This window comes from Erigeron canadensis, chromosome 5 (assembly GCF_010389155.1).
Source record: "Erigeron canadensis isolate Cc75 chromosome 5, C_canadensis_v1, whole genome shotgun sequence".
NCBI classification, from domain to species: Eukaryota; Viridiplantae; Streptophyta; class Magnoliopsida; order Asterales; family Asteraceae; genus Erigeron; species Erigeron canadensis.
Window position 1 is genome coordinate 44,917,305 of NC_057765.1, and position 26,239 is coordinate 44,943,543.

At 34.9% G+C, this 26,239-nt stretch overlaps 6 protein-coding genes across 9 annotated transcripts; 4 read left to right on the forward strand and 2 right to left on the reverse strand.

Annotated features, from left to right (window-relative positions):
• The first annotated feature begins 971 nt into the window (after positions 1–971).
• On the forward strand, positions 972–4,429 carry LOC122599853 (calcium-dependent lipid-binding protein-like). The gene is made up of 11 exons (XM_043772441.1): positions 972–1,458; positions 1,647–1,748; positions 1,851–1,901; positions 2,067–2,187; positions 2,306–2,424; positions 2,540–2,638; positions 2,774–2,854; positions 2,940–3,025; positions 3,208–3,433; positions 3,569–3,733; positions 4,080–4,429. The coding sequence occupies exons 1-11, from the start codon at positions 1,354–1,356 to the stop codon at positions 4,227–4,229; spliced, it is 1,305 nt and encodes a 434-aa protein (XP_043628376.1). The 5' UTR covers positions 972–1,353; the 3' UTR covers positions 4,230–4,429.
• A 1,761-nt stretch (positions 4,430–6,190) lies between these two features.
• On the forward strand, positions 6,191–7,153 carry LOC122601908 (probable carboxylesterase 9). The gene has a single exon (XM_043774640.1). It carries the CDS (start codon positions 6,191–6,193, stop codon positions 7,151–7,153), a length of 963 nt encoding a protein of 320 aa, XP_043630575.1.
• A 620-nt stretch (positions 7,154–7,773) lies between these two features.
• LOC122599894 (UTP:RNA uridylyltransferase 1) lies at positions 7,774–16,102 on the forward strand. Of its 3 annotated transcripts, none has more exons than XM_043772501.1 (7): positions 7,774–8,775; positions 9,216–9,584; positions 9,663–9,886; positions 10,187–10,250; positions 12,744–12,940; positions 13,041–13,289; positions 15,451–16,102. In XM_043772501.1, the coding sequence occupies exons 1-6, from the start codon at positions 7,873–7,875 to the stop codon at positions 13,249–13,251; spliced, it is 1,968 nt and encodes a 655-aa protein (XP_043628436.1). In that variant the 5' UTR covers positions 7,774–7,872; the 3' UTR covers positions 13,252–13,289; positions 15,451–16,102. The 3 variants fall into 3 exon arrangements, with proteins under 3 accessions (XP_043628436.1, XP_043628435.1, XP_043628434.1); XM_043772500.1 differs by lacking the exon at positions 15,451–16,102 and adding an exon at positions 14,638–15,192; XM_043772499.1 differs by lacking the exon at positions 15,451–16,102 and having other exon boundaries at positions 13,041–13,467.
• Positions 13,611–15,734, reverse strand: LOC122601909. The gene is made up of 3 exons (XM_043774641.1): positions 15,474–15,734; positions 14,631–14,972; positions 13,611–14,114 (listed from the first exon to the last, which is right to left on the reverse strand). Exons 1-3 carry the CDS (start codon positions 15,732–15,734, stop codon positions 13,611–13,613), a joined length of 1,107 nt encoding a protein of 368 aa, XP_043630576.1.
• A 617-nt stretch (positions 16,103–16,719) lies between the features above and the next one.
• On the reverse strand, positions 16,720–22,032 carry LOC122599672 (polygalacturonate 4-alpha-galacturonosyltransferase-like). 2 transcript variants are annotated; one of them, XM_043772216.1, is made up of 11 exons: positions 21,844–22,032; positions 21,594–21,743; positions 21,024–21,058; positions 20,888–20,947; positions 20,653–20,802; positions 20,523–20,580; positions 20,377–20,423; positions 19,952–20,286; positions 18,857–19,214; positions 18,006–18,593; positions 16,720–17,277 (listed from the first exon to the last, which is right to left on the reverse strand). In XM_043772216.1, exons 2-11 carry the CDS (start codon positions 21,736–21,738, stop codon positions 17,002–17,004), a joined length of 2,052 nt encoding a protein of 683 aa, XP_043628151.1. In that variant the 5' UTR covers positions 21,739–21,743; positions 21,844–22,032; the 3' UTR covers positions 16,720–17,001. The 2 variants fall into 2 exon arrangements, with proteins under 2 accessions (XP_043628151.1, XP_043628152.1); XM_043772217.1 differs by having other exon boundaries at positions 20,665–20,802; positions 21,844–22,031.
• A 2,577-nt stretch (positions 22,033–24,609) lies between these two features.
• Positions 24,610–25,317, forward strand: LOC122601910. Its single transcript, XM_043774643.1, has one exon. It carries the CDS (start codon positions 24,610–24,612, stop codon positions 25,315–25,317), a length of 708 nt encoding a protein of 235 aa, XP_043630578.1.
• The last annotated feature ends 922 nt before the right edge of the window (positions 25,318–26,239 follow it).

Genomic DNA, 26,239 nt, shown 5'->3' on the forward strand with positions numbered 1-26,239 from the left:
ACATACATACGCACGGTCTAAATTTTGCAGCTTTACATTTATTTATATTCAATTCGTTGTACATTTATAATCTTTTGAAATAATTTTTTTTATTAATGGGTCTTGCTACATTCAGCATTTGCTAAAATAATTTTTGCTTTGTTTTTTTTCTATATCTTTACATATAATAAAAAAAAATTTTCTTACAAAACTATTTTTAGAAAACAACATTATGTGGCATGTTTATATTTTTTTTTAAAAAATTTTATTTTATTTATGATATCATATTTAATATTGAATATTTTTAAAGATAAATTGTTCATTAAATACTTATTTTAAATTTTTATTTTTATTTAAAAATATTTTTATGTTTTGTTAATACAATAGGTACCCATATATCTATAATCTCTTATAAAATAAATTGGCCTCCCTATTTTAGAAATTCAACAATCTATTCAATATCCTCATATTGTCTCTAATTCACATCGTTACCTCTAATTCTATATCTCTAAACACAATCATACAAACACCTTACCAAGATCTAACACACAGTCACTTCTTTCTTTTCTTCCTATTTACACACACGCATATCGATTCCCCCACTGTTTTGTATTATTATCACCGTTTAACCGCCACAACGCGCGGACACCAACCTTCGTATATATAAATTATGTTAGTCAATTTAAGATCTCCAAACCAAGTTATAATATGTCAATAACAAAAATTACATATATTTTTTTTTTATAATTTTTTTGCTTTTAAAAGTTTTAGTTAAAATACCCGGGTTAAACCCGGGTTTATTAGCTAGTATAAAGGAGAAGACAAAACTTAAAAACAAATTTATATATATATGTGGACCGTTTCATAAAAGTCATATGTTGTCTTATATATAGAACCTTGGAATCACAGATCTCTTATCATAAACGAGTGTGCACCGTGTGCGCATGCAAAGCAAAACTTCTATTTTAGTTAATCTTATAGAAGATGAAACACCATATATCATCAAATCAAATCACATATATTTTCTATCATCCCATATTGAGTAATTAAGAACATGTTCGTGTATATATATGAGCACTCAAAATATATATATACACATTTGAGGTAGGCTAGATAAATCAAATGCCAAGAGACAGTGCGCTAACGAAACCGGTCGATCTGGATTTTGAAATATACATATAGAAAAAACACGTACATACACTAGTGTACGCAGTACGGGCGCTTTCTTTAATTATTAATTTCTTGTTATCATCGATCATATGATCAGTCAAGATTTGATTAGTGACATTTGGTTTCTAATTAATGTGCTACGTGATTTATATACGTACGTATTAACATACAACTAACGCATCGGTTTGAGCTTGATCCAAAATAATGGGTTTGGTTTCTGGAATGTTTATGGGTGCTTTATTTGGGATTTCGATAATGGGGGGTTGGCGTTACATGATGAGGCATCGAAGTAGCATTCGTGCTGCAAAGGTAATATATATATATATATGCATTACTTATTCATTAGTCCCTGGGTAATTTAAGAGGTCACCCTAGATATATTGGTAAATTTAATTATTATTGCTATGGATGAACAATAATGTGATTGCTACTACATTTTATTACCTGATTATTACTAATAATTATAATATGATCGAATTGTAATACTCTTTGATCAGGCAGCCGATATAAAGCTTCTTGCATCGCTTGATAGAGAAGATCTAAAGAAACTATGTGGTGACAACTATCCTGACTGGATATCGTTTCCTGTTTATGAGCAAGTATAGTACTCTTTATGTGGAATGAGTTTCCTAAATATAGAAATTAAGAGCACCAATTCAAGAAATTTAAAAGTTACATATTTTTTTATTGAATTATTTCAGGTGAAATGGCTAAACAAACAACTTAGCAAATTGTGGCCATATGTTGCAGAAGTAATCATATCTACCTTTTGCTATACATTCTCTATTATATTGTTTTGTACGAGTATATGTTCTTTTTAAGTTATGGTCTATTCTTAATGTTGTTATTCATATCGGGTTTTTAATGTTATTGTCTTTTTGATCTAAGTATAGTTATGCCAAATGTCATATTTTCAGGCAGCTGAAATTATAATCAAAGATTCTGTTGAGCCAATATTAGAAGAATATCGTCCATCAGCAATTTCGTCTTTGAAGTTTAGCAAACTGACTCTTGGAACCGTGGCACCAAAGATTGAAGGTATTATTTGTACACAATTCCTAGCTAGTTAATTTTATTCTTTACATGGCTACGCGAGTCAAAGTGTATACCAATTATTATAATGTAGTATTTCAAGTTACTTAACTAATATGCACAGGTATCCGCATTCAGAGCCAAAAGCAAGGACAAATAACAATGGACTTGGATTTCCGATGGGGTGGTAATCCGGATATTGTTTTAGGAATAGAAGCCGGTGTTGTTTCGTTGCCGATTCAGGTAGGTACCTTTCATCCAATGAGCATGATATATATTACTAGATATATACAGTTAGTTTTAGTGATTTTTGTCATTCAAAATCATCTTCATTTTTTTGTGTATCTGTTACTTACAGCTAAAGGATCTTCAAATTTTTACTATTATACGCGTTATTTTTCAACTTTGTGACGAAATCCCTTGCATCTCAGCTGTTGTTGTGGCTTTGCTTTCTGAGGTAATAGTTAGTCTTTCGATTGCAAACAAACCTTTATTCTTTTTCTCATTCCTATAACAATAAAGGCAAAAGGATTGTTAACAATGAAATTCATAACTAAATTGGTCAACTAAAATTGTTGTATTTATGAATCAGCCAAAGCCAAGAATTGATTATACATTGAGGGCAGTCGGGGGAAGTTTAACAGCTATTCCTGGAATTTCAGATATGATTGACGTAAGCTTTTTTATTATCAAACCGTTATATCCATAAGCATTTAGGGCATGATTAAGTTCTTATATGTTTTTTGATTTGTGTATAGGATATTGTAACAACAATTATAACAGATATGTTACAATGGCCGCATAGGATTGTTGTTCCTCTTGGTGGTGTACCTGTAGATACAAGGTAATAGCCATGATGTTAGTAAAACATGTTGTCACTCTCTTCTTATTCGGTGTGTTCCAATTTAGCTACATAACTAAGCACACATTAAACTTGAAAATTGATGTGATTTATTTTGAAATTTGTTTTAATGTGCTACTTCATACAATTAAGTTTAAGTGATGCATTGTTGTCATATCATTTAGTGATTTGGAGCTTAAGCCGCAAGGAAAGCTCATGCTAACAATTATGAAGGCAAATAACTTGAAGAATATGGAAATGATGGGAAAGTCTGATCCTTATGTGGTTGCATACGTGCGTCCATTAGAAAAATTTAAAACAAAAGTCATCGAGAACAACCTAAATCCTGTTTGGAATCAAGTGTTCCATCTCACTGTGGAAGACAAAGAATCCCAACATGCCATAGTAGAGGTTTGAATTTTTCTTCTAGCCATATAAGTTCAATAACATCCTATATATGCAACAAGTCATTTAGCAAAGTTTCAATCAGATTCAAACATCTTTTCTTATCATTAATTTAATCATATAGTGTGTCAAATCAAATAGGTTTTCGATGAAGATATTGGAGCTGATCAACGATTGGGCATTGCAAAACTAACATTAACTGATCTTGAACATGAAACCGAAAAAGAAATTCAATTGAGGTTGTTGCCTTCACTTGATACGATCAAGGTCAAAGATAAGAAGGATAGAGGAACTATCACAATTAAGGTATTACAGCATGCTAATGTTTCCCCTCCAATTTCATAATTTGTTACTATCAATCTTTCATGTTGTAGCTATGTCATGAGTTCATATATGTACCATAAAAATTTTAACTTTTAGATGGCACATCTATAAAATATGAGATATGGTATATAAGATAAAATATGAATCATGTTAGATGGGCATATCAATACACTTTTAGATGTGCACATCAGTACAAAATGTTGCAAATGGATAGTCAGAACCAAATAGGTAACGGGCCTAACATCAATGATGTGCCCTACAAGTCATGTTTTTAGACATAAATCTGTCTCTTTCAAACATCAGTATAAGTATTCATTTTAATACGTAGGTCAAATATCATGAATTCACTAAAGAAGAACAAGATGCAGCGTTAGCAGAAGAAAAGAGGATGCTTGAAGAGAAAGAAAAAATGAAAAATGATGGCGCCATCAAAAGCACCATGGATGCTATTGATGATCCAAAACATGTGACTGGATGAGGTAATGAAAATTTCCCTTCTAGGTGACCGAGTGTAAGATTTGATCACAAGCTCCTTGAAAATGTTCAAAGTAAACTAATCTTACAATTCATCAGTTGAATTTCCTAGTTACAAGCCTTAAAAACAAGTTGACTACACATAACTCTTGACTCATAATTATGATATCTATTAGTTGAAATGGAAATATGTCCATTATTCAAGTTTTGTATTTTTCATAATATATTTATTTCATCTCCTTCTTTCTCAATCTTTTGTATACTTTAATAAATATGTATATGTTTAGGTAATGGTTGTTTCAAATATTTAATTGGCTAAGTACCATCGGCTAATGCTTTTATGCTTTAATAATAATCATTGCAACCGATCACTTAATATATTTTTTGTAAAGTTAGTTTCGATTCAGACGTGCTGGAGGCAATTTTAACCAACAAATCGCTAGACCTCCAACCCTCTCTTCATGAAAAATACCTTGAGATGAGAAACCCAAGACTCGAACCCGATACCTTGGGGAAAACTCACCTTCGTGCCCACATATAGGAGATTGTTTTTACAATCTCATCTTCTAGCCCCTAAAAAACCCTAGAAAGCCCTTGCCAAACAGTCCCATAGTGGATTTAGAAGATACTTCTGGCCAGTTCACCTAATAAAATTGTATTAATTAGGACAAATATAATCAAAAAGTGTTTAGTCAATACCATGCGAAGTTTACACTCCATCAGCAGTGACAGATCTAGGAATGAAAATCACGTGTGTTTAAATTTAATTTAGGCAAAGAAAGAAAATTCCCCGTATTCAATAATGGGTCGGGTCTTTACAAAACATCATATGTATTAAATAAAAAATAATCACAAAATAAGTACTTTCACAAAGTACTTATTGACAATTAAGCAAAATTCTCAAAAGAATTCTGGTTCTAATTTGCCATAACTCTATTCCGACTATTATCTTAACTACGAACAAATGAAATGAGTTTTTATTTTTTTTACAATACTTACAATAGTAATTGTTTCTTATTAAACTTTGTTCGGTTCCTCTTTCCTATTGATTTCAAGTTTTTTCTCACAACCACTCTTAAATCTTGCTAAATTAGTTGTTGGGGGTATTATTATTACACAATAGCTCTACTCAAGAAAATCTTTTGATAAATTTAGTGTTTAAAAGATTAGAAATTTAAAATTAGACTTAAAGAATAGTGACTAAAACAATAAATGTTTGGTAGTATGCTACTAATGAACCATTAGAATTAGAAGAATGACCTATGTGTCTTTTTTAATTGTTTTGTTTATAACTAACGGATTTAAGAATAAAAAAATACATGTATCTAACTATAATTTATCACTTCAAGTGCTTAAAAAAACGTACTTTATAATTTACCTAGGTCCGAACTCTTGAATAACATGTGTCCAATCATAATTTTCTATATGCCCGCTAAATAAATTTTCGTTTTAACGTAGGTATGTGGACCTAGTTTAGTCCCAAATAGAACTACCCATTGTCCATCAGACCGTTGAAGCTCACTACAACAAGAGCAAAAAATTTTATCGAGCGTGTCCCAATATGTTGTCTTTATATGTTGGTTTGGTTTACCATTTGATCTCTTGAACTATATAAACATTTAATTAATGTTATTATAGGCGAAGCCGATTTATTCAGAATTTAACATATCAAAAAAACTTAGAAAAATTGCATACTTGACTAGTATAAGAATGACTCAAATTGGTTGATCAACCAAACACACTTTCGACCTACAAAATTCATTTTACCACTGATAGCTATAAATATCAAACCATACATTTATCTTCTTTTCCCCACTAAATATGCTTAAATTATATGGTGCTAAACAAATTCCTTCAATTTAGTATATCGCTTCACAAAAATTGGATCAAACAACTTTTGTAAGTTAGATTCCAAACATTTTACACCACAAAACACACAAATCCAAATCTTAAAATTTCCAAAAAATGTCAAAGTTTGATCCATATGAACACCTCAAGATAATTAAAAATGAAGATGGTACACTTACCCGCCTTGTTGAACTCCTGCAAATTCCTGCCACGGGCGAAGATGACGTCCTCCCTGGGCAAATAGTGGTTAGCAAAGACGTCACCCTTGACGCCAACAAGAATACATGGATGCGTATTTTCCGGCCAGTGAAAATACCATCCAATGACAACAAAATCGCACGACTTCCATTGGTCGTATACTTTCACAGCGGTGGATTTATTGCTTTTAAAGTTTCTGATGTCATGAGTCATGAAGCAATGAACAAACTCTCATATGAGGCTCCAGCCATCACATTATCTGTCAACTTTCGGCTAGCACCAGAGACTAGACTCCCGGGACAATATGACGATGCAATGGACGCTTTGAACTGGGTCAAAACACAAGCCATGGACCCAAATGGTGAACCATGGATCAAACAATATGTCGATTTCTCTCGTGTTTTCCTTTATGGAACCTCGTGTGGTGGCAATATTGTTTTGCACACAACTTTACGAGCTTTAAATTATAATTTATCACCTTTAACGATCGAAGGGATCATACTATCCCAACCATTAATTGGTGGCAAAAAACGAACCAAGTCAGAGCTAAAACTAGCCGCTGATCCGTTGTTTCCATTGCCAGTTATTGATCTTGTATGGGAACTTGCGTTACCAAAAGGTACAGATCGAGATCATAGATTTTGCAATCCATTAGGGGATCAACAAGTGGTCGAAAAAATGAAGAATCTAGGACGATGTTTGGTTATAGGATTTGGAGGGGATCCATTGATTGATAGACAACAGGATCTTGTACAAGCAATGGTGTTACAAGGGGTTGCGGTTGAAGCAAGATTTGATGACGTTGGCTTTCATGGAATTGAAATTATTGATCCTAAAAGAGCTTCAGCAATTCTTAATTTTGTTAAAGAATTCATTGTTTAAAATTTCAGTTGTAAAAAAAAAATTATGTATTAACTTTCTTTTTCTTTCAAGAAAATGTAACATTTATTTATTTTGTATAACATAAATAGCTATGTAGCTCCACCATTGTCAAGATGCTTGGTGTGTCTAAATTACACGAAGTTATTGATTTTTAACATAAGTTTCTGTACCCATTTATATTTAAAAGGATCTTTCAAAAAGGAAGGAAATATAAAATTCTCAAAAGAGTTAAGTGTTGGAAAAAAGAACCCCCTGAATGATGAGTAACTTGGAGACGTGTTATTTTGTCTTTCTTTTGATTCGGCCGGCCCCTTAGACATGGTTGGAATTAAATCAAAAATATCACAAAGTTAAAATCAATGACTCGGCTTTCATTGGTTGAGAGTTTTTCTCGTGTATTGGGTCACTGTAAATGACACAAGTTATTTCTAATTCTCGCCGTTAATGTTTCAGAAAGATTCAAGATTAATTGTTTTGATTTATCTAAATTGGTACAGTGTATTTGTTACTTTTTAATTATACATTTTAGTAACTAGTGTCTTGCTATCTTACTTGTTCTAATACAATTATGCGGTTCAAAAAACAATTCCTAAAAGAGTTGCTACTGTGTCTATCTTTCCCAACTATACATACAAGTTACAAACACAAAAAACACTCGCACACTTTCTTTCAACTCTCTTCACTTTACTCTCCCTCTAAATTTAAACCCCCGGCGCTCCATGGCTGGCGGTGGAGGCGACGCGCCACCACCACCAATGAACGGTGGCGAATTCCTTCTTCAGCTACTTAAAAACCCACCACAACACCCCCGTCCCCAACCACCACCACCACCACAACAACAACAACCGCCGCAACAACTCCCTCACGTTCCCGCCGTCGGACCCTCCATGCCATCATTCTCCGATCATCGTAATCTTCTTTTCCCACCTCATAATTACTTCAATCAAAATTTAGGGCATGGGTTTGGGTTTCCTCAAAACCCTAACCCTACTTTTAATATAAATCCCAATTTTATCAATCCAAACCCTAATTGGCAAATGGGTTTTGCTCAAAATCAGCAGCAGCAGCAAGATGTAACAAAAAGCAGCAATCTTGTGTTTGGTAGTTTAACTTCTGAATTTCAAGATTCGAAAGTGTCAAAAAATGGTAACTTTGGTTATGATCTAGCTAATATTGAGAAGCAGTTATTGAGCAGTAGAGTTAATAATGGCCCAGAAGTTAATAATATGCAAAATGTGCAAGTTAGTTCATTGGCTTTTGGTAATTATGTGGGATCAAGTGAACCTCAAGTAGTAAGGCGATCGCCACAACCGCCACCCGGGTTCTCAAGCAGTAGTTCGAGGGGTGTTGGTTTGGATAAGAGGAAAGTTAACAATAGTGGGGTTGTGAATCAATTTGATAACCCGGGTCCGTCTAGGGGAAGTCGTCTTCATTCGGTTCCTGCTGCTGATGTTGAAGAGTCTATGATGGCATTACATGCTATGGATGATAAAAAGTTGAAGAATGGTGGGGTTGATTTGACTGATATGGATGATTTAGAGGAACAAGTTGATAACTTGTTGCTTGAAGAAGGTACAGATGAGAAGAATGGTGTAAAGAAGGGTCCAAAATCTCGAGATAAGGTAATCTCTTTCATTAGATTTATGTTTTGTTTCTTTCTTTCAAGGTGTATAGACTTGTAGAAAGTAGACATCTTTATCTGGAATCTAGCATTGAATGGCTTAATCTGTGAATTACCTGTACACTGTTGAAGAAGGTAACTTTCTATAGCAGCATGAAAAGCTTTGATTAAGCTGATTTCGTGTGTTATTAACTTATTCTAAGAATGGTTTTAATGTCTCTTACAACTTAATGAAGTTAATAACTTGACAGCTTAAAGACTTGTCTACTTAAGGTAATTATGATGAAGAAAAATGACAACATAAATTAAATGCATTTATATGATGCCCTTCAATTTATCTTCTTTTTTTGCACGTCTTATATGCAACTTGCAGGCAGTAGTTTGAGCTTTTGTTTGCTTTATGATCTTTGTCTTTATGAGCTTTTGACATTTTTGATTCAGGATTACAGATCAGATAAAAGGGGAGAATGGATACTTAACCAGAGAGCAAGGAACTATAGAAGTCGTATGCAATGTCGGGGGGATATAAATAGACTAAACGCTCATTTCCTTGCAATTTATGAGTCTTTGATACCACCAGAGGAAGAGAAACAGAAGCAGAAGCAACTTATGGCCCTATTGGACAAACATGTTACCAAAGAATGGCCCGGAGCTCGGTTGTTTCTTTATGGATCATGTGCTAACTCATTTGGGTTTCGTAAAAGTGACATTGATGTTTGCCTTGCAATGGGGGATGGTGATATCGATAAATCAGAGATCTTGTTAAAGCTGGCTGACATATTGAAATCAGATAACCTTGAGAACGTTCAGGTGCATTTTCTGTCATATAAAATTATTTTTGATGGGTAATCTGGTCTTTAAAGGTTCGGACCTACACTATTTCTGCAGGCGTTGACCCGTGCCAGGGTTCCCATAGTGAAGCTTATGGATCCGGTCACTGGAATCTCTTGTGATATATGTGTAAACAACCTACTTGCTGTTATAAATACAAAGCTTCTTCGTGATTACTCGAAGATAGATGTTAGATTGCGACAGTTGGCCTTTATTGTCAAGCACTGGGCAAAATCACGAGGGGTTAATGAAACTTATCAAGGGACCTTATCTAGTTATGCGTGAGTAAACCAACTTCTTCCATATATTTAGTTAGAGGTGGCAAGACGGGTCGGGTCAGGCAGGTTGTGTAATGACATTTTAGTATGAATTGAAATGTGCTGTGTCTTGTACTCTCGTTGAGTTGACTTGGAATTATTTTTTTGTACTTAATAATTAATGTATTAGTTAATACAATAACTAACAAAGCCTTAGAATAAGAATGTTCAAATTAAAAGTGGACTTTGATCGGATTTCAGTATGTACCTTTTTTATAATGCGTACTTTCACACGCTCTGATTGTTTTCTTTATTTGCTTTCAGATATGTTTTGATGTGCATTCATTTCTTGCAGCAGCGTAAGCCTTCGATCCTCCCATGTCTACAGGTTTTATTTTCTCTTCCCATCTGCTCAATTTTGTAGGTTTCATGTATATTTTTTATGCAACATATATATATATATATAGGGGGGTGGGAATATAAGGCTCTTAGGTACCTAAGCTTAGATGCCGGACACTCACATATTAATTTTTTAAACCATAAAAATCATGGGGCCCAGGCATTTATTCATTAAACAATAAATAATAAAATATAAGTATGTGAGGGGTTCCACACCTAAGCTTAGGTGTTGGACAACCTTATATTCTCTTTTCCCATATATATATATATATATATGGGGGATGGTTATATAAGGCTGTTAGGTACCTAAGCTTAGGTGTGGAACACTCACATATTAATTTTTTAACCCATAAAATTCATGGGGGCCCGAGCATTCATTCATTAAACAAGAAATATTAAAAAATTAGTAGGTGAAGGGTTCTACACCTAAGTTTAGGTGCCGGACAACCTTATATTCACTTTTCACTATATATATATATATATATATATAGGGGTGGGATAAATTGAGTCTAGCTAATTTGAGGCCAAAAAAAGTCCATGTAACTTACACATGTGTAAGTTAACTCCAACCACCACCACCACCATCATCTTCTTCGGCCACTACCATGATCCTCCGGTGACAGCGACCATCTCCGGCGAGACTTACACATGTGTAAGTTGTACTTACACATGTGTAAGTTAACTTTCCGGCGATGATGGTGGCCGGTGGTGGTTGTCAAAAATTATGATTCGGGGCGGGCTTCGCCCTTAAGGATATTCATAAACCAAAGCCGGTGGGGGTGATAGGTCATTGAGGGTGATAGGTCATAGGGGGTGGCCGGTGATGGGTCATCTACCTAACGGGCTCCGCCCTTAGCCGCTATGGCTCCGCCATGGACTGACGGGCTCCGCCCTTGGCCACTGCCATAGTGCCATGGATTGACGGGCTCTGCCTTTAACCTTCATTGTTGTGTACATAAGTTACTTACCAAGGTTTAAATGTATGGAAACGAGCCTCGAGGCGTTTTCCCTTCGCCTTAAGAGGCGTAAGCTTCGAGGTTGGCGAACCGAGGCGTAAGATCGAGGCGATAATTAAAAAAAATATAGAAATTATATATCTAATCTAATAATTAATATTTAATAATAGTTATGCTAAATACTTAATAATCTAGATGATATGAGTTTAAAAAATGAGTGAATATTGTTGAATCAATAAATAAACTAACTCCATAAATACAATAAACATATATACATATAACATAGAAATTATCAAATTGCATAATATAATAGAAATACAATTAAACTAAGATAAATAAAGAAAATTATTTTGGCTATCCACTCAGCCTTTGTGGTTGACAGCACCTACCAAAAGACAAAAGGACACCACGTGTCATCTATATAATGGAACACTACCCACTAACAATAGTTACATATAATAACTCAAAAAAGAAATAATATCCATCCTTCATTCTATCTTCTTTCTTCCCCAAGACTTCACAGTGCCGGCGACTTTTATATATGTATCTATATCTATCTGGCTGACTTTTAGAGAATGAAAAACCCAACAACAAACATATCTATACATATGCCTGGCCAATACATAACACAACCATCAACCCCTATATACATATTTCCGACCAATAACAAAGATCCTGTCACCGGAATAAAAACCCGCCTCGGACTGCGTTGCTCCGTCTCTTGCGCTTTTATAGGCGTACGTACCAAAAGTCCACCCTGAGGTGCCGCCTCATACGCGATACATGTCCGCCTTGCCTCAAAATGCGCCTCGAGGCGCGCCTCAAAACCGCTTTTTTAAACCATGGTACTTACACATGTGTAAGTCTCGCCGGAGATGGTCGCCATCTCCGGATGATCATGGTGGTGGTCGGAGATGATGGTGGTGGTGGTAGGAGGTGGTTGGAATTGGAGGAGATGGAAGAAAATCAATGGACTTTTTTTGGACTCAAAGATTCATTTTATCTTTCCCCTATAAATATATATATAGGGGGGAAGGGAATATGAGGCTGTTAGACACTTAAGATGGGTGAAAAACCCCTCACATACTTTTTTTAAACCATAAAAATCATGGGGGGCCAAGCATTTATTCAAAATATTAAAATATTGGTATGTGAGGGGTTTTTCACCCAAGCTGGGTGCATAACAGTCCCATACTCACTTTTTTAATATATAATATAGGTTTTCTCATATAGGGGGAAGGGAATATAAGGCTGTTAGGCACCCAAGTTGGGTGAAAAAACCCTCACATGCCTTTTTTAAACCATAAAAATCGTGGTGGGCCAAACATTTATTCAAAGTATTAAAATATTGGTATGTGAGGGGTTTTTCACCCAAGTTGGGTGCATAACAGCCCCATACTCACTTTTCTCATAATATATATATATATACACACCATTAGAAGAGCTTTTCATATACACATCTTTATAATGAAAGTGCACGCTAGAACTCATTCCCAAATAATGTTGCCGTTTTTTTTTGTTATCAGGGAATGGAAATAACTTATAATGTAAATGTGGACAATGTTGAATGTTCTTACTTTGATCAAGTGGATAAACTTCAAGGTTTTGGATCCCGCAATGGTGAAAGTATAGCTCAACTGGTTTGGGCATTCTTTAACTATTGGGCATATTGTCATGATTATGCAAATGACGTCATTTCTATTCGTACTGGGAGCATAGTAAGGTCGGCTGCTAATCTTTATACTTCTATAATTACCACATGCCACAACTTCCATTAATTTTTATTATCAATCGAAAATTAATTCATGTTCATCTGGCTACAGCAAACGGGAAAAAGACTGGACTAGGAGGGTCGGGAACGACCGTCATTTAATATGCATAGAAGATCCATTTGAAGTATCTCATGATTTGGGTCGAGTGGTGGACAGACGAAGCATTCGCGTTTTGAGAGAGGAATTTGAGCGTGCAGCAGATATTATGCAGCATGATCCTAATCCCTGCGTAAAGCTTTTTGAGCAGTATGTTGCCATATGACTTTTTGCTCCTAGCTATTACAATGGTGTTTGTTGCTAGTAAGTCACTCTAGACCTGGAACTTGTAAATTCCTTGCTTGATTCTCTACTGCTAGTTTTTTTACGTATTTTTTAGGCTTTCTAGGTAGGATTTGACGCTATCATCTCTTTCGTCTGTAAAAAATTATTAATATACAGATTTTATTTATTAAATTTGTAATGCTCTTAAATTTGTTTACATGCCTCTGTTCCTTTTGATAATGAGACTACTGTTAAATCATCATGGAAGATGGGTGATAGGCTAACTTTGATCAATACACTAAGCTATAGCTGAAAAGTTCGCATAGAGTTTATTCTTTCTATACAGAAGCTGTTAGCTAACTAGCAACCAACCCCTTGCTCTTCAATTTTGACATCAGGAGGAGGCAAGAAAGTATCTGTTGTCAAACCGCATATGTTTAGCTCGGCCTCTTTAATTGTGCAAGTCTCCTCAACCTTCCATCTCCCACTTGCCCCTTGACCAGACCTGTATATAGATGTAATTGTTTTTCCATAATGTGCGATGGTCACTCCATCTATGTATCGGTAATCTTCTAGAGATGATTCCATACTCGTTTCATAATAGACAAATTGATTGCAACCCTTTTTTGTTGACTTGATTTTGACCAATTTAGTGTCTTCGAATTGAATTAGGAGGCCTGTCCTTTGACTAAAATAGCCCTGTATAATGTGGTGAACAGTCTCCATGTTAGCTTTACTTTGTTCTTTGAGTATGTCTTGGCTTGTGTCAAGCTTAAGTATGAAACAATCTTCATTCTGAATCACCTTCTCCCCGATGCAAATGGCATATAAGAACAGGTTGGCCGTCGACCTGGGATCTAATCCCTGTCATGGTCAATATCTAAATGCCAGTAAATTATGGTACTGAGGTGTAACACTACTGTGCTGGTGCATGGACTTCTTCTTTAGAGTATAAAGAAAATATTAATTAGTTGCACCATGGGCGGGTTGTGTTTTCTGTTAACGTAAGATTTGCTAATCATAGCCCTTAAGGTAAGCTTAATATACATGGTAAAGGAACTTTGATCAATCATTAATTGCATATTATGCCTTCCATATTGATCATCGCTTTCTATGTATATATTTATAGAATGTGTGTGAATATGGAAAATGGGTGTTCATTAATGTTCGATTTATGTTCATGGTATGCTTAAGCGTAACTCTAAAGGCTATAGTTAGCAACCTGATTGACTTGTTCAACGTGTTTGGACCATTTCCCCTGTAACTAAATTTTTTGGTATGACGTGTCTGACACACAATCTATAGTTAGCAACCGAATACACTCATTTCTAAGTTAGATGATTTGTAATGTAATACCTTGCTGGACTTACTATTTTTTACCTGGAAGAAACGGCGAAGAGGTCTTGGAGGTCCTTTGGAAGACTGAGAAGGGTTCAAAGAAGACTGGCTCCAATTCACGGTGCCATCACTTCCAGCACTCACTTTGCAACCCGAGACAACCAGCTCCAGGTACCATAGGTTCGGACTCTTTTGCCACAACATGAACGCCCCCGACTCAGAGCCATCTGTGATGGTTGTGTTCTCTTGATCATGGCTATGGATTTGACCTTGTACCATGTTGACCTCACCCACTGTGTACATGCTGCTCACGGAGTCTAGTGCAGCAAGCCCTCCTGTTGCTGCTATGTATTGTTGTACAATGTATTTTGCGGTAGATGCTTCCTGTACAAGTTTATGAATTAATAGCTGTGCATTCTTCTTTACTTGTTTACACAGTTCTAAGTTAGCATAACAACCATGAGTTGAACTTAATGTTCTTTGATATCTGATCAATTCTACGTCTTACCCGTATGCGATTACGTCCAGGAAAAACAATTTTTACTCTTTGAACATTGATTTGTACTGCTATAGTTGTCTTTGGATATACATTGTTGTTTTAACAGATGGATTATCTAGATTTTTACACTTTGATATCTATGCAATGAATGATGTTTTAATGAATGATGTTTAACATTCTGGTTATATGATGGGCCTTTGTTTCTTTTATCTTGATTTATTTTATCATGAAAGCCAAACCTTATTGCTATTTTGGTACATAGAATATTTTGTAATCTTTTTGCTTTTTCATTTTATTTATGATTTCGATCAAACATTAAAACATTTTGAATTTTGACGTGGGCAAAAACACAAAACTATGTAGGGTGAAAAGAACAGGATACTTACAATCGAACCATCTCTTACGGGCAATGATAGTGCATGATCAAGTTGAACCTGGAAAGGGATGAAAGATGAGCTAGCAATCTTCAAGAAATACATAAATTGTTTGTCTTTTGGGCGATCATTGATGGTTGATAATGTTGTAAGCCACCTGGCGGCACGGTCTTTTTGTGGGCGTACGAGATTAAACATATGTTGCCAACGTTTTGTAGCGTTGGAACCCGTTCTGGTGAATACTTCTTCTGGCATAGATACCTCCAACACCATCTCTAACTCATTTTCGTTATCATTATTATTTTTGGTCGAACACAACTTTTTCATGGATTGAATCATATCTGGAAACCAATGTAATTCAACTTGTTCAAGTCTTCGCTTGCAATTGTGACAAAACCAATTCTTTGTAAAGAGACCTGTGGGTGGAACAATTCAGCTGATGGGTCTTAGCCAAGAGAGGGCCGTGGAAGGGGTTCGAGATAGTGAGGTAAATGAACCAATCAGGTGGACGTTCTCTTGTGAAAATTGAAAGCGTTGCCTTCTTTCCTTCAAATTCTGATGAACATTTTTGGTGTTTTGGATTGAGGTTTGAGAATTTTCTCATGATTCAATGCATATTCTACAAAATAATTGGGTATTTACAATTGGACCCCTTGTTATTTTAGAAGTCAATCCAAGGGTGTAGATTTGGAAGTAAAAAATATTGAGATAAGAGTGTCATATTTCCAGTAACAAGATGTATTAATCGTGATTAACATTTGGCTATGGATCGTGAATATGTTCTTACAGACCCTGTGATTCGAATGCAAAGTTAAGAGGATACACTCAAAAACATGGAAAACGTTGGCACCAATGATTTGGATCTACAACCGGTCGCTGGCAGGTATAATAGTTGCAACATGCATAGGCAATCGCCCATATGGAACTTACACAAACTGTAAAAATCAACCATGCAAATTTATTTGAGAATCAGACATCGTTCCAACTAGATTATGGTAAACGTCAAAGAAAAAAGAATCCGATAAAAATAATGAAATGTGGATGAGCCAAGAAGGTTAATTGGATGGAAACCTCTAATCTAATGCCATGTATCAATTGGTACTCATTAATCTCACAACCAAGTTAATGTTCAGGTAAATCTCAACCACTTGATAGTCTCAAGTTTGTCTTTGGCAAGACTCGAACCGAAGTAATCGGACAATATGCTCTAAATTTACTACGTTCAGAAAATTTCTTTTAGATCTGCCAAGTCAGAGAATTCAACAAAAGTAACATTGAAACATAGCAATTATTCAGTAGAAACGGAAGTAAAATATTCACATCCATGTCATTTACATTTAGACCCGTGTCCTATATTCTTGTATGAAATGAACAAGGGTCACTGTCACAACTCACAACCTATATGATCTTCTCTAAACCTAATCGAGTAAAAACAGAGTTGCATACATTGATACATAGATACACAATGAACAACTTGAACACAATGCTAGTAATAACAAAGAATAGAATCGAATGCATTTTTCCTAAAATAAACATCTTTTCATTGACCTAGTTTGCAACCCCGGACGTACGGATGGTCAAACTTTATGTATTTGACCCAATACGAACGGTACTTTGTCATTGCCAGTTCAAGCCATGGTTTCATATTTCCATTGTAATGAATGACGGCTGCTTTCTCAATGTCGTTCTTATCAATGCTTGGATTATACCCAAGACCAAGTACATGCCATGACTTCTCAAGTGGATGTGTCAGCCCGTAAAATGTCATCAACCCAGGTGGTAACGTCCCAAGCTTCCATAGAACTCTGTCCTCATTCTGATAAGCACCAGACAAGTCGTGAAGAAGCCCCATTAGAACCCAAGTTACCATAAATAAAACAAATAAAGCAAAGAATTACCAGATGTAACGACTTTTCATTCCATTAAACCATTATCACGGAGCAAATGCAAATAAGAAGTATCATTTTGCAAAAGAATAAGCGATTTTAGGATACAAAAATAAAAATGTTTGGATATTGCTTGTTCTTGCAAGTTGCAGTGTGTCAATTGCATTATACAAGGCACGACTAATATTCAACGAAAAAGCACTATAATGGCACATTAATGTGAACCTGATCACATCCCTATCTAAGACGGCTTTGGAAGTAAGATGTGATGATTTCGCCCATTTACTTATGAATGGTCAGCTTGGGTTAATGTTTGATCTCTAAACAGGCAAATTAGCTAAAAAGGAATGGGTAAAATAGCTTAAAAGTCTCCAAACGCCTACTTAGATGCAATAAAACCTCTCAGACCATTTATTTCAAAATTCCGATTATCATAACTGTTAATTAATGGTTCTTGTGATCAAAATTTACACAACTTATATTCTGGACAAAAATAATGTCATGGGTCAACCCAACCCATACAATAAAATGCTCACTTCAATCCAAACCTGTTTTAATATATATTCCCAGACCGCCCTAACTGCTAAAGTATATACAAGCATGAGAACCTATATCTAGAACAGAAAGTTGAAAGACTACATTACAGCATCAATCTTACCAGATTTTGCCACTTGTGGTAAATGCCAGTTATATCCTTCTTTTTCCACTCCTCGAGATCAAACATGTTCATCCCATAAGCCCAGCCACACGCATTTGGGTCAAAATTTCTCGCAATGTGAGGATTCGAGAAATTCAAGTACTTATCGAAACGGTGAAAGCTTTCACCACATGTTTCAACAGCACCATTTACTTTCCCATGAAGATCAACTCTCCACAACCCTGTCAAGTCTTTTTGGACGACAATATCATCGTCAAGAAAAAGGATTTTGTTCAGTTTGGGATAAACTTGGGGGAGATAGAACCGAAGATGATTTAACATGGATAGATATTTGGGGTTTCTGTACTTCAGATTTGATGAACTAGCAGAGAGAGACGTTTGATGATCAGATTTGAAATAGTATTCTTTCATCGCCACAGATTCAAGTTGTCGAAGAACTGGACAGTAGGATGAATTTAGCCACTTAAACTCATCGACATTTTCCACATGGATTGTAGCTTTACCAGGAGGGTTCAGCAAAAACCACATATTCATCGCTCCAAAGTTTAATTTATCAGAGACAAGATGGAATACATGCTTCTCTGGTTCCTACATGTATGATAAAGGAAATTAGTACTTTAAAAAGTACATGTAACAAAATTTATTGACATTTTGAACTGGGGGAAAAGATGAGTGGTTCAAACATCTACGTTGAACTGCTAACACTTTTTTGTCCAATCTTAGAACTTGTGATAAGCAATTATGTGTAAATTACTAATAAAATACACTATCATTATCATAAGTATCCAGATTTTAAAATAGTTCAATTTTGTGTAAACTCGATATCCAGAATATTCAAGTATCCCATATACCTTTGCATTTTTTATCGTTGAGTTCACAACAACTGATGCAGCCAAGACGTTATCAGAGAAGAGAGCATAGTGGTAGAGACTCGGATTTTCGAGATTCTCACTCCTTGGGAACTTCCTTTTCTCCAATGGAAGAAGGTAATAATCAATGGTTAGGCGCATAGATAAACAATGAATTCCATTTGGAATTGTTTTGGCTGCTAATTGGCTCAGAAAGGTGCTCTGTTTTTTCAAGCTACGAACTTGCTCATCAGCTGATTGAAGCATGGCTCTTAGCTTCCCGGTTACCAGCTTGCAATCGTAAAGTTGTTCTTTAGCTTTCGATAGTAGTTGACCCATAGCTTTAATTCTATCCGCAACACTAACAAAACATTAACAGATAATGAGAAACATGGAGAGAGACCCAAAAGCTATGCATTGAATAATGAACCAATCTATTATACGAGGTGTGTGGATAGACACTGTAACTGATAATTTAACTCTAGCTACTTCTTATGAGGATAAGCAAACTTTTGCTAATAAAATTCGGATCACAAGTTCAAATGACCATTACCAAGAGCAAACTATCCAAGGGTAAAACTAGATTAGATCATGTTTACCCCTTCTTTTTACATAACTTCCATTTCATAAAATATAAATGATGGGAAAATCGAATATGCAGTTGACTGCAAAGTTCATAGATGCAGTCACACACATATCATATAAATGATTCATATATTACAAAAATGCACCCCACAATATTTTCAAGGTAACTTCATAAAAAAAAAACGCAGTTAACTGCATCCAAGCCAAGCCCATAAATTATATAAATAACTGGAGTTTTTTAAAACACTCAAACATCTGAATAAGTGAAAATAAGTCCTTCATATAGCATAACACATCCACAAACCATATTCTACAAACTGTTTATCTCGTGCTGATGATTTAGTATCACATAATAACTTTCAGGACACACATCATCCAAACGCCCTCTAAATTAACACTTATAGAGGTAGTAAATATCTGAGTATATTTTCAGTGCCTCTTAGACTGTTTCTGTTGTTACATTTCTAATTTACCTGTTTGGACTGTTATCATAAATCAAAGGAAAACACTCACCTGCGATTAAGATCAGTATCTGCAGTAGCATCACCCAAAGAACGTTGACTTTCTTTGAGTTGATTCTGTAGTTCACGTGCCAATTGTGTTTTGTTCTTCATCATCGCAATGCTCTTATATACCCTAGCCATGATCATTTGATCCCGAACCAATCGGATGGTTGTGTCAGTATTCTCATTATCGTTCTCTTTTCGCCAGATACTGTATTTCCCAAGAACAGCAGAGTCAACTGACTTCGACCGTGCGATGGCCGCATTTTCAAGCTTTATGATCACATCATCATCCTGTTTTACTAAATTAGCTGCTCGGGTTTCACGTCTTTTATCTCTCAGTTGCTACAAGAAAGGCAAAAGCATTAAGTCCAATCAACCCAAAAACGCATGTATGGCTACAAGAAAATTGGGAAGCTCAAATTATAATGTTACCCTTCTCGCTAGTTTTGCAGGTGTATCGACTGATTGAGAATGACCAGCTGTTTTGATAAAAGATAAACATAGTTTAGATTCTCATGTCAGTGTAGCGGACATTCTAGTAACTTATTAGTAAGAGAGGGGGGGGGGGGACTGATTACCATCTAATATTTTCTCCAGTTTGCCTGATAGAGTCGATTTTTTGTTACTTTCCACAATCTAGTGAATCCAAAATGCACCATTAGACGGGGCTTTGTTTTATCAAAAAGGGATATCTTAAAAAATAAAAACCTGAATAGTAACCTCGGCAGGACTGGAGTTGCTATCAATCACATTTTCTTGCCCGGAAAATTTCCAAGATGCTGAAAAGTTGTTTTTCCGAAAAGAATCAAGACTCCAAGGTCCTAAATCATCCGTGTTGGCCTTGATGACATCAATAACCTAGATGAATACAAAATAAAAAAGATAAGAAAACATCTAACAAAACTTCTAGCTAAGCACTTACAGACAAATTTCAGCAGCATGCCTTTTTTGAAAAAAGTGACCCAACATGTTGTAAAGCCAGCCTTGCCCTCCAATCTACATCCTGTGACCCTTCTCAAATAAGTATCCGATTATTTGAGACGTAAATAATGTGAATGAGAAATGAGAAACAAACATACCCCTTTGGTAAAACTAGTCGGCAAATCATTTTCTTCTGCATAAAAACAATTAGAAGATTCATTAATCATAACACAAGTACAGAAATCAAATGGTTTAATATTACTCCATATGTAAATATCGAATCTAATGCATAGAAAATCGATATCTTATTCACAATCACCCCCTTCTAAAACTTATTAAGATTAAAGGGCTTAAAATAACCCAAAGCCTTAAATCTAAACCCCCAAAATTTTAAGATAATCACATATTTGATACATTTTATGTGCATAAGCATAATAACTCACCTCCAAACACCTATATCTAAGCCACTTGAATTATTTATACAAGTTAAAAAACTCACATTCTCACCCAAGTTTATCTGCAAATGAAACTTTGATCCACATTTATCACATTCAAACATCTACTATAACTAAACACCTAAACCTAACAAGTTTTTTTTTATAGGAAAATCACAATTTGTACATTAAAACTAGTAAACTATATATAGTAAACATTAAACAATTATAATATGCCGTTCAAAAAAAAAAAAAACAATTAAAATGTAGTAACATCATAGAAATAGTACTAACCAAATGAAGTAGTGGAATACATCCCATGGCCAACAAAGAATCCAATAGGACCAGCAACTAAAAACAACAGAAGTATAATAATTGACTTCCAAGATCCACTTCCCCCATTGTTTCTTCTCATTGAATTCCCTCTTTTAATTGCCATACTCCCTACAATTCACAAATATCACATTACTAACCCAAAATCTTGAAACTTTGCATACATCGATAATATAATGAAATCAAAGAAATTTTTAACATACATACATACCCAGATGGAATTTTAAGTCTATAGCCAAATGGGTATTGCTTAGTTAGATTAAAAATCCAAACTTTATTACATTACATTGAAGTAAAAGTGTGATTTCAAGAAAAATATTACGAGTATTTTATGAAAAAAATATGAATTCTTTAGAAGTGGGAATAGAAAGATCTGTAACGCAAACGGGGGATTTGGGTTTTGTGATGATAAAAAATAAAAATAAAAAATGGTTTTTAACAGAATAGGATTGGAATTTTTGGGATTTGATATTGGCACTTTTGTAATATTGTTATTTTGTAGTTAATTGTTTTTTTCTATTTGGTAGCGTAACGGTGTCGTTTTCATTTGTAGTATCGCCGACACTCGTGCTCTCTGTACTCTATTTCCATTGTAGGCCCTTGAAAATTGAAATTTGTAGTGCTTTAAGATAATTTTTATGATTTTATTTCTTGTATATATTTGCTAAAAAAAGGTGGAAAATGATTAATCATTTAAAAAAAATTAAAAATCTTTTTAACTATTGGATAATGAAATGTGTGAAAATCAGAAAGCAAGATTAAAAAAGAAAATTAGTGGATAACACATGTCACTTTTTTTTTTTATAGTTTTAGGAGGATATTTAAGCTAATATTTAGAAAAGTTTATTATTTTTCCTAATTATATACATTACCCTTTACAAGAATATTTATATGCAAATACAATTATATAATATAATAATATAATATGATTATATTCAATAACAAATACGTGTTTAAGTCCAACATGAAATAAAATATTATGATTTCCGGACCAAAAATTTCTCTCAACTATGATGGTCAATGGATCTATTCTTGTGGTGTAAAGATGATCAAGTATTCGGGTGATCGATGATGTAATTAGTTTCACGAAAAAGATAAAGTTTCATCCGTGAGGATACTTATTACTCCATTTTTAGTTTAAGTATCTATAGCCTTTATAAAGTGGCACAAGGTAACACCACCAGAAAAAGTCAACCCAACCAACAGGGGGCCCGCTAATTTTCTGCCAGATATACCATTACAGACATGGGGCCCGCAGTATTAGCGGCGACGTCTCTCCATGGTGGTGTTACCTTTTTTCCTAGTGGTGTTACGCGCCTCGTTTATAAAATGATTTGATTCTTGAAATTGTTAGAAATGATTTGAAGACGTTGACAAAGACGTGAAGCATCAATGGAACACTTTGCATGTCATCAATCAAAAGAAGAAAACTTTATCAATAACCATCAATGGAACACTTTTCTTTATTATTTTTACTACCGTTGAAAAAAAACTAATTCCTCATAAATTTTGCAAACAAAAGTATATTAGCTATTTTCACTTCAAGGTCTTTAATCCCTTTTAATTTATCACAAAGGCATTGTGACTATTAATTAAGAGAGTGTACCAACAAACATCAGAAGTTCAGAACATTCCATTGTTAACCTTTGGAGGCCCCCTACGAAAACTGTAATCCTAAAAACAAACCAAAACATAGGGTCGTTATTTATTGATCATTCTTGCAATCTAATGAACGTTACTAATGGCTGATGTAACTCTATTTCTTTCTAATGAAAATTTCAAGTCAGGAAACTATAATGATTATGTCAAAAAGAAATACGAATAATCATGTGAAGAAGAAAAAGGCATATTGTTTTATTTCATTACTATTATCTAGTACGTATCTAGTCCTCCGAGATATAGGTTTGGGTATACACAAGTTGAGAGAGCAAAGTTTACCCCTATTAATTGTTGTGCCTTCGAGCGGATTAAGAGGAGATTTTCCCCCATTGAGTATTTGAAATAAGAATTTCTACTTTGAGTGAGCTCTCTAGCGCAGACCCGGTTAAGACAACGTATGTTAGACCTCACACTGTCGAATTGCAACACGAAATTTCAAGTGAAATTCACCTTTCACAAAAAAAAAAAAAAACGTATCTAGTCCTCTAAACCTTTATATATTTTGGCTTCATTTTAATATAAAACTAATAGGTAGCGTATAATTAGCATTTTTAGATATCAGCTATTAGTTGTAGTAATTTTAACAAAAAGTGATATATATGTGTTTATTGTTTTGAATAAAGTTATTTTGTTTTTGTTTTTTTTTATAGCACTATAGCAGCAGGCTAGGGCCGCTAGGCTAGCAGATTGCATAGTTGCACGTATATTTCTGGGCCTGTAAGCTAGTAATTAAACTAAGGGGGCCTTAAAGCTTAAAAAAGCCTTAAAGTTAAAATTTAGAACACTAAAATTAAAATTTAAATAGATATCCGTGACTTTCATTTTTGTGTACAGCTTACATGTCATCGGCACTAAGCTAAGTACTTATACCGTTTCAATTTTAAATCAAGTTTTTAGCTTTCTTTTATGTAAACTTTTAAATAAACCATCAATAATTTATGAAAAGAGTTCATATTTTGCGAAAGCTTAGGCCGGCCCTTATAGCACTCGTTTCGTGCGTCTCTCGAGCGTCCGACGCAGCCAACGAGTTAGACGCTAGTAGCACGGCTGCGTCTAAGCCGGCGTCGGGGAGCTTGCGTCCGAAATCGAACGCACGTCTGGTGGTGCGTGTGGGGTCCGACCAACGGATCTTTTGCCGAATAAAAAAAAAACAGTTTTTTTCAAAAATTTTTAAAACTAACGGCTACTTTTGATGATTTTTGTTTTTTTTTAAATTTTTTTCCTTCTCCTATATATACCTCTATCATACAACCATTTTACATCATACTATCAAACATACATAATTTACTCATTTTCAAAGCATTTCATTCACAAAAAAATGTGTGATTCATCAGCTTCCTCCTCTTCTAGCTCTGATTACGAAGCAACCGAATACGAATCATTCAATCGAGCTGTTTCACAGATGAATGCAGTTTTCAATCCTGAGGCAATAACCGCTTGTCTTAACGTTATATTTGACGAAGAAGAAAACGAGGGCCAAGCAGCTTCAAGTTCTTCAGCACCCAAGTTGACTAGAAGGGTGATCAATCGAGATCACCTTGGTGCTGCAAAACTTTTATACAATCATTACTTTGCGCCTAACTGCACCTACCCACCCGACATGTTCCGTAGAAGGTTTAGAATGCGAAAGGAAATGTTTCTCCGCATAGCGCGAGATATACACTCCTTTAACAGCGTTCAACCGCTACCGAAACATTTTCAGTTTTTCCACAAAGCACCGACAGATGCTTCTAGTCGTCCTGGTTTTAACATTTTCCAGAAATGTACCTCTTCAATACGCCAGTTAGCGTATAGCTATAAGGCTGATGCTTTGGACGAGTACTTGCAAATGGCGCAAGATACTGCGTACCAGTGTTTAGATGCTTTTTGCAAGTGTGTCATACACTTGTATCAAGAAGAGTACTTGAGAAGGCCAACAGAAGTAGATATCCAACGGATAATTGCTAAACATGAGCAGGTTCATGGTTTTCCGGGTATGCTTGGTAGCATAGATTGTATGCATTGGGGGTGGAGGAATGATGTGTGAAAATCTAGTTAAATTAAATCCTATAAATACTCCGAATCGTTTACCACACACAATCGGGCAGTGGACCCGTTCGTATGTAATATAGATTAAAGTAAGTAGAGGTTCGTTCCACGGAGACTAATAAGAGTTAGCGAGTTTTAAGTAATTTAGAAAGAGTTTGCTTTTTAAAGACACCACGTCATATTGATTTTAAATTGAAAGTTAGTTAGATTGAAAGAGTAGAAATTCCGTAGAATTTATCGAAAAGAGATTTGTTTTAAATCGAATAGGATGAGAAGATCATCCACTTCACTCCATGATACACATTATTTAGGTTGCATATATTTGAAGAAACAATTCAATTATGTTGATTTTATAACCGAGAACTAACAAAGACTCACCCCGTACCTGTCAAGTTCGTTACTTTATTTAATTCTCTTAATTAACTAGTTCCATTACTAAAACCGGTACCCCAAGACGCCTTTCATAACTTTCCTAGCCAATTAATTGTTTTGGTTATTTAGATAACTATTGTGTCTATTGATTGTACCCAACCATTAACCCGTTAACCCTTATTAACTATCAATTACTTCCTACCGTACCCGTCATAGAAACAATTGCTTCTAACCAAGCAATCAAAATAACTTCTATACAACCTAGTTACCACTGAAGTTATGCAAAAACTATCCGCAATTGAGAGTTAAATAACAAAGAATTAATAAGCTAAGATTACGACACAACGTTAAATCGAATCAACTTGAATTCAAAAGATTTATGCAACCATTATTCAATGTATCACTTCATCTCAGTGGATGACGAACTATTTAGCTACTCATAATCAAAAACAAAGAACAAAGAGTAAAAATATAGAAGAACATATTGTACCAATGTGTAGAAAACAAGTAAACGCTAAGAAAATCGACAACCGAATGCCTTGGAGATC